The sequence below is a fragment of the Oncorhynchus clarkii genome, chromosome 12 (assembly GCF_045791955.1).
Source record: "Oncorhynchus clarkii lewisi isolate Uvic-CL-2024 chromosome 12, UVic_Ocla_1.0, whole genome shotgun sequence".
Lineage (NCBI taxonomy): Eukaryota > Metazoa > Chordata > Actinopteri > Salmoniformes > Salmonidae > Oncorhynchus > Oncorhynchus clarkii.
The window spans coordinates 42,991,965-43,006,923 of NC_092158.1; the positions used below are offsets into that span (position 1 = coordinate 42,991,965).

The 14,959-nt window shown below is 41.6% G+C and overlaps 1 protein-coding gene across 1 annotated transcript in view; it reads right to left on the reverse strand.

Moving 5' to 3' along the window:
* Positions 1-14,207, reverse strand: part of LOC139423214 (endothelial cell-selective adhesion molecule-like) — a 70,186-nt gene extending 55,979 nt beyond the window's left edge. Inside the window, exon 1 of the mRNA XM_071174970.1 lies at positions 13,454-14,207. Within this exon, the coding sequence (XP_071031071.1) occupies positions 13,454-13,520 (67 nt within the window). The 5' untranslated portion in view covers positions 13,521-14,207. The remainder of the gene's footprint in view (positions 1-13,453) is intronic.
* Positions 14,208-14,959: the final 752 nt, after the last annotated feature.

Sequence of the window (14,959 nt, forward strand, 5' to 3'; positions counted from 1 at the left end):
TAAAATAAATTAGACACAGAACCCTGCAGATGAGTGAAAGAGACAAGTCAACATACCACTACATAGCAACTTGGGGAGTGGAATATTACTGATGCGCCCTTAGAAAAGACTGGAACTATTGTTCTCTCCTGCAAGTTTGTATAACTGTATATGCATGGGCTTGGTCTCATGAGTAGAAGGTGTTGACGTAGGCAGTTACATCACTAGGGGTTGACTGCAAGCATATTGGACTTTTCCTATTTTGCAGAACTCACGAGACATCATTTGTATGTTTGATCCTTGACTTCTGTCTACAGCTGTATTTTGATTAAAATGTATATGATTTATAATTGCACATTGAGTATTCATTATTAAAAAGAAGCACAACAATAACATGACCACAGAGAGAGCGAGAGCTAGAAGAGAACACGAGACAGGTCTATAAAAAGGAGGGGTTTGAAATTATCACCAATAAAGCTATCTACTGAACAGATGACAACTGCGCCAGACAGTGCATGTCATGAAAATAACAAATGCAACAAATAATAGATGGCAGTTAGTTACTTGACTACATGCATAAACCGTCCATTTTGGACGTCACTATTGTGTCCTTTAAAAACCTATTTTCTCTCGATTCAAAGGGTCTTGATCGTTTGGCACCCCATCTTCTCTGATCGAGTGAGAACACTAAACTCTCATGTAGCCTACAGCAGGTAGACGCCTCCATCGGGATTGAGCCTATAATTACTTGATGGGCGATAGCCATATCCTCCCTTCTCAGATATGGGCAGTGGGAGTAGCATGGATCGGCCCTATTCGTGCCCTGGGGATGCCTTGCACGCCTACACCCTGAACAAACAAATCACTAAATGGAGAGGGGATAGAGGGTCGAAAATGAAATTTACACCGCCTAAAGATACACCATGCCAACCCTTTTGAAAAACACCTTCAAAGTGATTCTATCCATTCAGCAATACAGCAAGCTACAGTTGAAGTCAGAAGTTTACATACACCTTAGCCAAATACATTTAAACAGTTCAATTCCTGACATTAAATTATAGTAAAAATTGCCTGTCTTAGGTCAGTTAGGATCACCACTTTATTTTAAGGATGTGAAATGTCAGAATAATAGTAGAGATAATGATTTATTTCAGCTTTTATTTCTTTCATCACATTAGGTAGGTCAGAAGTTTACATTCACTGAATTTATATTTGGTAGCATTGCCTTTAAATAGTTTAACATGGGTCAAATGTTTCAGGTAGCCTTCCACAAGCTTCCCACAATAAATTGGGTGAATTTTGGCCCATTCAACCTGACAGAGCTGGTGTAACTGAGTACGGTTTGTATGCCTCCTTGCTTGCACACACTTTTTCCAGTTCTGCCCACACATTTTCTATAGGATTGAGGTCAGGGCTTTGTGATGGCCACGCCAATACCTTGACTTTGTTGTCCTTAAGCTATTTTGCCACAACTTTGGAAGTATGCTTGGGGTCATTGTCCATTTGGAAGACCCATTTGCGACCAAGCTTTAACTTCCTGATTGATGTCTTGAGATATATATCCACATAATTGTCCTACCTCATGATGCCATCTATTTTGTGAAGTGCACCAGCCCTCCTGCAGCAAAGCACCCCCACAACATGATGCTGCCACCCCCGTGCTTCACGGTTGGGATGGTGTTCTATGGCTTGCAAGCCAAGCCTCCCCTTTATCCTCCAAACATAACGATGGTCCTTATGGCCAAACAGTTCTATTTTTGTTTCATCAGACCAGAGGACATTTCTCTAAAAAAGTACGATCTTGTCACCATGTGCAGTTGCAAACCATAGTCTGGCTTTTTTTATGGCGGTTTTGGAGCAGTGGCTTCTTCCTTGCTGAGTGGCCTTTCAGGTTATGTCGATATAGGACTTGTTTTACTGTGGATATAGATACTTTTGTACCCGTTTCCTCCAGCATCTTCACATGGTCCTCTGCTGTTGTTCGGGATTGATTTGCCCTTCTCGCACCAAAGTACGTTCATCTCTAGGAGACAGAACACGTCTCCTTCCTGAGCAGTACGACGGCTGCGTGGTCTCATGGTGTTTATACAGATGAACGTGGTACCTTCAGACATTTGGGAATTGCTCCCAAGTATGAACCAGACTTGTGTAGGTCTACAATTGTTTCTTCTGAGGTCTTGGCTGGTTTCTTTTGATTTTCGCATGATGTCAAGCAAAGAGGCACTGAGTTTGAAGGTACACATTGAAATGCATCCACAGGTACACCTCCAATTGACTCAAATGATGTCAACTAGCCCATCAGAAGCTTCTAAAGCCATGACATTTTCTGGAATTGTCCATACTGTTTAAAGGGCCAGTCAACGTTGTGAATGTAAACTTCTGACCCACTGGAATTGTGATACAGTGAATTATAAGTGAAATAATCTGTCTGTAACAATAGTTGAAAGAATTACTTGTGTCATGCACAAAGTAGATGTCTTAACCGACTTGCCAAAACTATACTGTGTTAACAAGAAATTTGTGGAGTTGTTGAAAAACGAGTTAAATGACTCCAACCTAAGTGTATGTAAACTTCCGACTTCAACTGTATGTGAATAAATGTTCACCACGATCCATTAGGAAGTCCATTGAAAAAGCAATGCATTACATCAAAAAGCCTTAATATACAGCAAATAGATTAAATTATATTCTTTGTGTTTTGGTTACCAAATGTTTTATTGTTTTTAAATACTGTCCTTTGGTGTGCTAGTTAAGAGTTGTAATACGCTGGAGTGGCCAACGACCCAGAGGCCTCAGATTGGACCGTGATTCCAATGGACACACAGGGACAAATAAAAAAACTAGACATGCTAGCTACGCTAAAAGTATGTTGTAAATGAGTGGTGTAAGCAACTTGCCTTCCCCTCTGCACATCTTTGAGAAATTAATGTGTCAGATGTTTGTCTTTTTTTTCCCTCTCAAGGTGCACAGTCAGTCATGTGAACGGCGTCACATTTACCTTACATTGTGCCACCAGAAATAGAAAAGGAGTGTGCTAGGGTACAAGGGGCTGACGGGGACCCCTCCACGGGTGCGACTTATCTGCTCCAAGCAGGTTTCAGAGGGGCTGCGCTGGCTCCTGCTCACACTACTGGAACTATCTAAGCCAGTACTGAGAAGAAAGAGCCTATCCTTCACTTCAAAATAGCAAAGAGGAAAAATAGATATTTGAAGTAATTTATGCAGCCGTTCGTTTCTCTACATGGTATTCATGAGGTATTGCTCAGGTGGTAAGAAGGCTTACCAGTCTCATTTTGTTCAATTTTCAGCTGTGATATCCATGGTGGGTTTTTTTTACTGGTAATGTCCTACACATCTTTCACCGGGCTCCATGTCATTTTGGACGAGAGAGCCTTCCCATATCTGTTTTTTAGAACGTGATATTTCACACTAGGTTTAATGAAATACAACAGCTGTAAAATACCACATGGTTACATATTCTATCCCTTTGTCCTTTAGCCATTTAAATATAGTCAGAGAAAATTAGCACCGACTCCACATCCAACTCTTAGATGCAAGCACACACACACACACACACCCACACCCATAGGCAAACACACACACACACACACGCGCGTACGTGACAAAATCAATTTGTTTTTAAAATCCTGCATTCTCAAAATAACAGGCTATAAAACAGGGCCGGGCGAGTCAAAGGTGAGTCTGTGTCCGTCTGTCTCATTCACCCTCCACCATCATAAAATGAAATAGCAGACAATACCCACCCTAATATTATTTAAATTCACAAAGCAGCCCCCACAACACACACCCTGTCCACTCGAGTGGCTGAGGCTTCGCCAGGTTCTTAGATTAAAGCCCAGCGAGCTAATTTGCTGATAATCCACAATTCCTGCATCATCCCAGTCTAATCCTCGCAAGCTCGATCAAACAGGCAAATCTCCAGCTCAGTATCTCCCTGTATCTTCTGCGTGCGCGCGCACACACACACACACAGTATAATGAATATGCGGACACTCAGCGGGCCCTTCAGAAGCCATGTAAAAGTTCAAGTCTACACATCTCCAGGGTCTGAGCTAACTAAACATGACACACTAGTAGAATGACAAGAACAATCTGACACCATAACATGTGCGCAAACAACTATTTACATAACCGTGTACCCAACTTTGAAGTCTTCAGGTAAAACAGTGGTAACGCCATAGAACTCAAGTCCTCTGTAAGGAATGTGAAAATGTGTTATTAACTGCGATGGGAGGTGATTCTTTTCTGTAACAAATTCAACTGCTTAGGTGTGGAGTTAGGGAGAGACAGGCGAGTGATTAGGGAGGAGATTAAAAGGAACGGTATGAGAAAGCCAGTCGTGTCACCCGAGAGGACCTGGGCAAAATGAATAGAGGGACGAAATAAATGGAAATTGAGTCGCTGTTGGTGAAGGGTTTACACATGAATAGAAAATATTTGCAGGAGGATATGCAAAGAGCGTTAGGGAAATTGACTGATTTGGAGTTGGCTCTGAATGTCAGTTGGAAGATTGCTGGGGGTTTGCCGTCATAGTGTACTGCATTTCTTTCGGGCCTTTTCATCATATGGATTTGAGAGACTCTGTATAGTGTGTGTGTGCCCAGTTAAGTATAACAGTCAAAACCAAATCATCTTCTGGTGTGGTCTAACTCACCACTTGCTGCCAAGCATCACAGTGAAGCCTTTCTCACCTCAACGTGAGGGCAATTCAGCAGCATTTCCCAAATGTAGGGTCAGAACCTACCGCCAAGTCTGCTGGATAGAGGCCGAGACTACCCTAAGTTCATATGCTGCATCATGTTGTCATTGGTATATTTCTGGGCAAAGAGTTAGTGTGGAAAAGCCAAACAAGACCAAACCTGAGTGCCCCACCCACCTAGCAAACTGTGCTTAATGCCAGGTTAATGGACATGACTCCCATGGATCGTAACTCCCTGGGAAATCAATGGCTGTAATGAACAGTCCCTAATGAAGTTTCAAAACGTCAATGACCACTGAGGGAAAGCTTTCAATTGAGAGACTAACAAAATGGCAATGATGACCAGTTAAGCATCATTTGTGACTGTCTAAACCTAGAGTACCCATTTTACCTACAGATCTTACGCATATATTCGAATCACCAATCTCAAGGTGGAGTTTCCCGCAAGAAAATGTATTATTTGTACAGAGATTGGTTGACATAGTAGTATTTACATATTCATTCCGCCCCTCAACTTTTTTTTTTTAAGTCAAGCTAAGCTAGACAGCCTCAAATCCAGACTTAATCCTGATAGATCCTGTTTAGCATTCAGTTTAAAAACATCTACCTCTTCAAAGACATCCAGAGAGATTATGGAAGCTCTCTGCCTGCGGTACGGTGCTGTTCCTTTATACTGTAGATGCATACAGAAAAAGCGAGAAACCACCACACGAGGGGAAATTTCTCAATTGCCAGTAGAAAGGGACAATCCAAAGGCGGAGAAGGACATTGGTGAGGTGGAAACATTCAAAGAGATAGAAATAACACGTGGTATTAGCGTAAAGCAGTGTTTTCCAAACCTATACTTGAGCACCCCTCGCTGTTTCACTTATTTGTACTATTCCATAACTAGCACACCTGATTCAACTAATCACTAAGCCCTTGATTAGTTGAAATCAGCTGTGCTAGTACTGGAATGGTTCAACTACTATAAGTGGAACATCTAGGGATATTCGAGGAGAGGTTTGGGAACCACTGTATTACATAGTTTGCAATTAGTTTAAAACACATGATATGCTTTTTAAATTCCATTGTTCTTCCTCACACACAGAATAGTGTGCTTACTTCACTTCAAACATTATGGCCAAGCAACGCTGAAAGGGCCATAGCAATGTTGATTATGAACAACTGGGGACAGCGATGGGAAAGTCAACCCCAGAGGCATATTCCTTCAAATCAATGCCTTTTAGTGACCATTTAATGCTGGTAGGGTTTTGTAAATTATGAGTGATGGCAGAAAAGCTTTTTTGGCTCAAAAGTCTATCAAGCAATTCCTTTTGCAAGGGTCACAGAAATTGTACAACACTTTTTTGACAAATGAGAAACTGTTTGAGAACAACCAACCCACTCGAGGTTCTGAATTTGATTAGTGTTCCATCTTTATTTCTGCAAAAAAGGATGATTTAATTAGGACAATTCTCAGACGACGAGGGAGACTGACAGAAATTGTGAAATGGAGATATCTAGGGTGTCCACTGGCTCTGCCCAGAGTTATTGAAAACGCACTTTGGTGATGACAAATATGATTCTTTAAAAAAAAAGTTTCGGAACCTAATGCATCCGATAGTAAACACAGAGCTCTGCAACTTTCTCTCTAAAACTTGAGGGTTTTACATTTTGTTCGTCTTCCAAGTTGTTTCCGCAGGTCGCAAATAGCAACATTTGCATGACACGAGCTGAATAAAATGTTAAACGCTTTGAAAAAAAAAAAAAACCTTTGTTGGCATTTCACAGAGATACGCTTGTTTGTGAGAAAAAAAAACTTAGCAATATCCATCTTACCTCTATTATTGGTTTATGGCCTCAGGAATTGAGAAGAAAGATTGAGCCTGCCAGGTAGCCTCAATTCTCACAGCATTCAGACAGGATGATATTTTCCAGATTTGACCACTTTTTTAATATATATTGTTTATATCTGGCCCTAATCACCCTAATTTTGACCATCCTACAAGGGTAAAAAAACACCAATAAGTTTTGAACGGATTATGATAGAGACATGGAACTGGTTCTTTTAGAAGATGATCTACACAATTAACATTATTTTACCTATTGGTCGAAATATCCATTTTTGATTGGACACCCTAAGACCTCTCATACTCAACTGGCAACATACTCTCCCCCTCCACCCAACAAAAACTAAAACAACATAGGGCTTCGAACCCACGGTATAATAAACACAAATAAGACATTGAATGCGTAGAATTGCAGGAAATTAGCTTTAAAACGGCAAATTCTCTCTTCACCAACAAGAGGGGTGTGAACAGTTTGGGGTCACATGGGTTGCGAGGTGGGAATTTGTTACTATGCCGACATTATCCATCCGGACCTTTGCCACCGAGGAAATACGTGACCGGATTTTCTCAAATAGTACTCGAGTACCCCTGCCCTAAGATATCGTGCAGAAATGTATGAAAGATGTTGAGTACATTATAAATGTGTACAGCACACTGACACTGGGGGACACCTTTCATAAACAACAATTACAGTCTGAAGTGGGAAAGCTGCATCTCCACGATACCAAAATAATGACATCATATGGCCCCAGAGCATGGTTGTGACCAAAAACACCCCTTTGGATGAAATCCTATAATTGCACAGCACCATGGAAAGGCTGAGAGAGGATGATTGGAGGGAAGGTAAGAGCAAATAAAAGGATAAGGCCAACAAGTGAAGGCTCGCCTACAGATCTATATATAAAACAAGTACTGTAGACATACAAACCAACAGACACACACAATACGTGCTTTTGCCTCCTTTCCAGGCTTGCTTTCAGTGTAATGAGTCCCCCTAGATCTAACCTCCTGGTTGACCTGTGATGTGCTGATGAGAGGAGGGAAGCGGGGGGAGGCTAGGCTGACAAGTTGACCTGTCCCCCCTGGGGGAAAGCTCTGCTGGGCAGGCAAAGGCTTGAGGGGCACGGACCTGCAAGAAACTACTGGCTATGGAGGTGCTGGACAGGAATGACTGTGTGTATGTGTGTGTGTGTGTGTGTGGGGGGGGTTGAGGGTGTATGATGGGAGAAGAGCACAGCGCCGTGACATTTAGGGTGACTCCTAGCCCACGTTACACAGTGCCTCTTGATCACTTGCTCCTCCCCTCACTAGGAAAGTGCAACATCCACTCTGCCCTGAAGGGCTTCACTTAATAGTGTGGATATAATGACTTTTTCCACAAGGCTGGCTGCTGCGTTGCTGCTACTGCATACACAATTACTCTGGGTGGAATCGGCAAAGTGTAATTATCAATTTGTTAAGAGTTGAGTAGTTTGGTTCTCTGGAAATACCTCTGATGTATATAACAAACAGGTGGTGCAAAGGCTGGAATGTGTGTGTGTGTGTGGACATTCACCAGGACTATTACAATGCTATTCCTTCCTGCCTGTAAGGCTCTGGTGTAGCTAGCGGGTGCCTTCTAAGACGTCAGCTGCATGCTGCAGTAGGGGCATTGGCTGATGGAGCCTGGGCCTTGACTTGCCGTATGGGATTACAGTGGATTTCAGAGGACATTACACAGTCATTGTATAGCAGAGACAGAATAAGTGGGGTTTTGCCCATAAGGGAAATCCAAGCATAAGAAGGCACACTTGTCCAATTGCAATTAATCGACTCCGACACCTAGCAATATCACCTGCCCCAACCAGAATGACAAATAGGTGAGCAGGGATTTGAGATGAATACTGGTATCTTTCTTTCAATCATCAAAAATGTATATAAGGGGAGTTGGGGATTCAGATTGGGGGCAGACATACGCAGAGGACAATATGACTATTATGACACCAATTTAATGGCTTTCATCATAGTAAACAGTACACAAATCACAATACCTGCAGGGAAACAAGTTTGCACATGAAAAGATGATTATCAAAATGTTATAGCAATTGCACCAAAAAAAAATGTCTAACAGAATGGTTAATCAATTACAATTATTATAATTGATTGGATGTACACTACAGTATGTAATGCTTTTCCAGTAGCTCAAAGCACTTCACATAGTTTGAGGAGAAATGTTAGACGCAACAATAGACCCCCCCCATAGCTGGAATCTGACGGACAGCAACATTTATCAGTGTGTGTCATCTCAGTTGTTGACCTGTTAGTTCTTAGGCCGCATTGTAATTGCTTACTGTAATGCCTCCCAAAAAGGCAGAGAGATGGAGGAGAGGTTTGACATCAGCAGCCTGTCGGGGTGCGTGAGCAGAGAGTCGCTAGCAAAGCAGCTTGACAGCCTGTCATGTCACCCGATAAGCTTGAAGGTTTGTAAATAGTAATTAGTAAGCAGATTGTTTGAAATTACTCTGTGGGTTTGAAATGCATGTCATTGTTATAGGCTTGACATGTCATTTTACAAGACATTTCATTGTTATAATTTGGGACATCCCTTTCAAAACCAGTATAACCAGTCTATAAATATCTTCTGGCATTGGTTTGGTGTCTCCAGAGGGACATACAATGCCATACTGAGGGACAAATACATTGAGAGAAATAAACACAGCAGGAGACTCAAAATAACTCAGCCCTCCATATGCAAACAATATACAATACAAATGATCTCAGGAGAGGTTCTTATAACATGCAGCAGTCATGAATCAGTCACTTATGGGGGAAATAATATGAGAAATCTAGTACACAGCCCTCTGCCCATTTGTCGAGCAGGCTCAGGCCATTTCCTCTTCCAGAAAGGAAGATGGGGAGAAACAGAAACACACACACAGAGAGAGAGAGAGAGAGTGTCTAAGGGAGTCCATAGGCCAGACACAGCATGTTGGGACTTGGGAAAGTCACCCACTGCTTTTCTCATGACCCCTGGCCAGCTTGTAGTCTGCTGTAGCTCGTGGGACAGTGCATGCGGGGAGTCATGGAGCAGAGCAGCAGGAAAGTGCTGTCTGTCTGAGGCATTCGCCTGGGGGATGTCCTGTGTGGCAGAAGCCACTAGTTGAGCTGCGTTTCATTCCAAAAGGCTGCCCCCCTCCCTCAGCCCACGTTCTCTCCCCTCTGTGGATCAGAGATCACTATAGGTAGGTCTAAACACAGCAGCTCTGCTAATTGTCTAATTGCTTTTCCCATTCAGTTTTATCAGAAACTGAGAGCCATTTTCTGGGATTGAAGGCAGCCGAGGGCAACTTTAACAAGGGGCGGAACTGCGGAGGACGCTTGCTAACGTTATCTTAGCACTAATGCTAGCTGCCCTCACATACCTGTCCATAACTGTGTGAGAGGCAAAGCACACAACTCGGGTGAACTAATTTCAATCTCCCCAGAGGTCCAAGGATGCATCACAATGTGAGATACATGGCCAGAGGCAATACACAGGATTACAACTGACCACTGTTCTCTTGTGGTCCAGATTGGACAACCCTCATTTTACCTTGTTATAACTAGTGACATGGGTTGGTGTTCTTTCTGTCAATACGTCTAACAATAGTCCAGATAAATCCACAATCCCCTGTAACAAATCAAAAGCATACCAGTTACTCGAGTCCCACACAAGAGACCAGCGACTTCAAATTTGGCCTGTATTCCAGGCTCTAAACGCCATTAGGCAAGCCTCCAGTCCATATTATTTTAAGAAACAAACAATTAGAGATAAGGCACAGTTGTTATAACTTTGATAGATTGCATTCCAGAGGATGGGGGGGGGGGGTGAACTCAACGCACTGCAGCAAATACAGTGGAGGGAGGAAACAAACTGTGCCAAACGATGAGGACACGCCAGGCAGAGTCGCATTTATTAGGCACCAAAGCGATGAAAACAGACAAACAGGGAGGGAATACCTGGACTTGTCCAATAAGAAACATTGCATGTCCTAATGATCACTACCTAGACTAAGGCATGCTGTATCTTGATGAGGGACAGACATGTTGCTAAAATAAAGTCCAGAACCTTCCTCACTATTAAAAACAACACTGAATTCTAGAGAGTAGGTGAAGTGGGGAGTATTACACATGACACTCTTCCCCAGGCACGCTTTTCCTCGAACCCAGAAGGAGCTAGGAAGCCCATATGGGATGACCTTGTAAGTCAGTCCTTTGTAGAGCACACCTGGAAAACAAATGAAGATATCTTCCCAGGGATGGTGTGTCTGGAATGAAAGTGTCATCAACTAGCATGTTGTTCCTTCCATCTCATTTTAAACTTGTTCTAAGTATAGCATTTTAAATCCTTTGTTGTCCATTAAAACAGTTAACAGTTTGAGGAAGTATAAGGTCATTCAAATTGGGTCTAATTATTCATTAAGGATTTTTTTCCATTAATTACAGGTCCAAATTATCCAGATAACCCTGAACCACCTCGTGATCCGACTGAAAGAGCAAAAAGCCTTCAATTGTAACAATACTGGTACAGCTTTCCTTTGACCCACCCCTACCCACTCCAGTAATTAGGAAAAACAAGTCCAGGCACATCAAGTAGCGAGACTTTTTATAAAAACACATTTCTTCAGTAATGAGATTCAGTAAAGTACTGGATACAATACAAGGTCACTTTAAACAATTACAACACATATGAGACTAATGGCATTCAAATGAGCAAAACCAAAATGACTAGGCTTAGACTTGACAATCCTAATTGATGTAGGGATCTCAGGACAATGTAACTAACACCATGCAATAGATGGTCCTATTAAATATGATTACTGTATGTTTTATAGCGCCTGACATGACAACATGTACTGTTGGCTGCTGTGTTGAGAGGACAAAGAGCATGGCCAAGCAAAAAAATATATACAGTTATATATATAACTGTCATTTCCATGTAAAAGCACCCATGAGCAGTTTATAGGATCATATAAAATTTGGTCTTGTTGGTGGCGGACCGCATTAGAATAATAGCCTGTGTGTAGAATAATACCCAAACATTCAAAGCAGGATATTACATTTTTCTACCTTTGTGTACTCGTTCAGGATACATCCTTATAAAGAGAATGACATTCATATCCATAATTATGCATTTCTGTGTTGTACAGATTAAGGACCCATGATGTCATTCTGTTACCGGGTGTTGATCCACTTCACTTACTGCAGTTCAATAAACAAGAGATGTTCTCAAACTCAAGGCGTCATATCATAGCTAACACCCCATTCTTTCTGCAGAAATCTTTGAATCTTAATTTGGAGTAAATATTTATAAAGATTTTGGAAAATGTGCTCACAAACTGTGAGAGATTTTACTGTCATTCTGCTACCAAACTTTGCATCTTCAATGTTCCTCAAGTAAAAGTATTTTAGCAACATCTTCAGTGGCAATTGTTCAAAGTAGACTTCTGCACATGGGTGTATGGTTTGCTAAACTTTGCTTGACATACATTTTAAAATGTGAAAAGTGAGTCTCAGCATTACTCTGTTACAGTGGAATTGCCCAAACCTAGATTCTAAAAAGGTCCAACTGAGCAAGAAGCTGCGATGAAAAGAAAAACAATGCTGGCTACTGGCTTAATGTCATATTAATGGCATTGGGTGACACACACTTGCTGTGAAGCAGTGTGTTTACAATACATTAGTCTAATGTAGCCTACTTTAACTCCAGACTTCAGTTCCAAGACACTAGCTTTAACACCATCACACACAAAACTAACGCGCCCCCCCCATAACTCAACAATGTGATTGAAAAGGCAACAAAACAATCACAGGTTATCCTGTTTTCAAGAGAAGACAAACACAGCCATGGGAATGAAAGCATACAAGTAGAACTAGCCATCTTCCTGTTAGCAAGACTCTATTCACAACCATTTCCTCCCATGTCTTGGCCCCTACATCATAGGGGACACACCTGCTGTAGACTGTTGGTGAGTCAAACAGATAACTAATTTATAAATCAGGTGGGTTATTGTTCAGCTACCGAGCAGTATTTTCTGCACTTCATACTTAAGGTAAAAGTTTGAGAATAGATTGCAATAAACTTGTGTCAAGTAATGATTCCTTGGAATACACATTACTATTTGGCAATGCCACACCCTGATAAGGTGAAATGAGCTAGTGTGAGATTGCCAGCATCAGCACATGATTGTTTTGGAAACAAAACACTGAAAAGGGCAGAGAATCCTAGGACAGATGTGGGAAAGAGAGATAGGAAGTTTCCACTACATCCCATGTCCAGTAAATACTTTGGTTCCGTTTTTGGGCTTTTTTTTTTTTTACTGGGAAAGAATACCACTCGTTAAAAATGCACCGTGTCTGAAAATTCTTTGTCAAAATCTAAGACTATTCCTACATATGACATTGTCCATAAACTATATATATAAATTGGTTAAATTGGAAAATAAATGTCATTACGACCAATACTTGATGTTAGAATGCTCGATAGTGTGATGTGAAACAAGACTTTGCTAAACAGTGTTAGTCCACTGTTCATGCAGTGTGTGTCCATTTTATAATAAAGGGATTAATCCTCCCTGGCCAGCAGAATTGTGTGTAACACACTTGTTTCAAATCCAATGGAAAACGAACAGGTGTTTCAGGTTAAATCCCCATGTCGAGTACGGGAATGTAATCGTCTACTACTCCACAACAAAATGAGATATTCCACTGTCTATTAGGTCAAGTTTTGTACTGTCATTCGGAGGCAGCTAGAACATTGTTTTATGTTGTCGGTGTTGTCAGTTCGAAGAAAATGTTGGTTACAAAACACCTTGCATCCACATATAGCCTACTAAACAATAAGACCACTACTTTTGAAATGATAAGTTGCGTTATTTCAAACTCAAAATGACTATTGTCTTACCTGTAAAAAACAAGAAAAATGTGAACGACAGCAAGATGCAAAGTTTCCTCGAAGTATACATCTCCATAGTTCAACATGCGTCTTCTGTTTGACCCACAGCTGCTGTTTCCTGTCTTAATGTATTGTCTCCCCGTTATCTGTGAGCAATTTCGCACTACCTTGAACCGCCAGAGCGAAGACTTGGGGTAGCGAGTTTACAGTGGGCAATGTGACATTATCCGGAGTTAAATCATCTCGTTCTCAGCAGCAGTTGACGTGAGAGTGATAAAGCCTCGCGTTCGCATTTAGCGTAGCGCGCAAATAATTATTCCAGCAGCCTACTTTGGCAAGTGTCCAGATCTTTTCTTACAAAAATGTCTTCGTCGACTTCGTCGTTCATGCATCGGTCGTCGTCAAAAACTAACAAAGTTCTCACGGTGAGAATGCTCTGCCCTGCCACCTCAACAACCGACACCTGTGCACATTAACAACGTCACTCTTGACATTCTGCGCACTTACAGGTGTAGTGTTTCTATTCCCAAATAAAGAAACCGTATGAAAATAACTATTCCCAATTATAAACTGGGTGGTTCGAGCCCTGAATGCTGATCGGCTGACAGCCGTGGTATATCAGACCGTTTACCACGGGTATGACAAAACATATTTTTACTGCTCTAATTACGCTGGTAACCAATTTATAATAGTAACAAGGCACCTCGGGGGGTTTGTGGTATATGGCCAATATACCACGGCTAAGGGCTGTATCCAGGCACTCCGTGCTGCGTCATAGGTAAGAACAGTCCTTAGCCCAGCCCTGGTACATTGGCTATATACCACACCCCGTCGTGCGTTATTGCTTAAATATAACCTTGGTACATCGATTACACATTACTTATTGTATATTGCACATATAGGATACATATTATATATGTTATTAGCTGATTCAGGGTATAACTAGGCTACTGTTGGAGGCTAGTGCAAAATCCCCTTTTCAGTTCATAGACATTATTTATTTAGCTAGAGAGCTATTTCTGGACATTACTATCTAGACAGCCTACACACCTGCTATGTGTGCTGAGTTCCAAATTAAGAACTCAATGGGGGCTGGCAATGATACAGTATGATGACAGTCAACTCCTTTAAAAAATTGTGACTTTTTACAAATGATTACAATATAACAAATCAGCTGATAAAGCTTTTCAGACATTGGCCATGGCTAGCTCATATGTTGATACACACATTGAGGCTAATGCATAAGTGTGCAATCTAACCAATTCCAAAATGATCTAGTCTCTCTTTTCTTTCCCTCTCTTGAAACTGCAGTTCATGTTCTATTACTCCTTTAGATCTCTCAGGTGGCTAATGCAAAGAAACAAGCCTCGGTGGCTTGTCAAGAGAGCTTTGGCACCCCCAGCACTTAGCAGGCAACTTGGAAGTGGAGAATGTAGACAAGCCCAGCCCTTAGAGGTGAATACCTGACTCACTCTGCTTTCTCTGAGGCTGGTCGGTTGCCATGGAAATACTGGC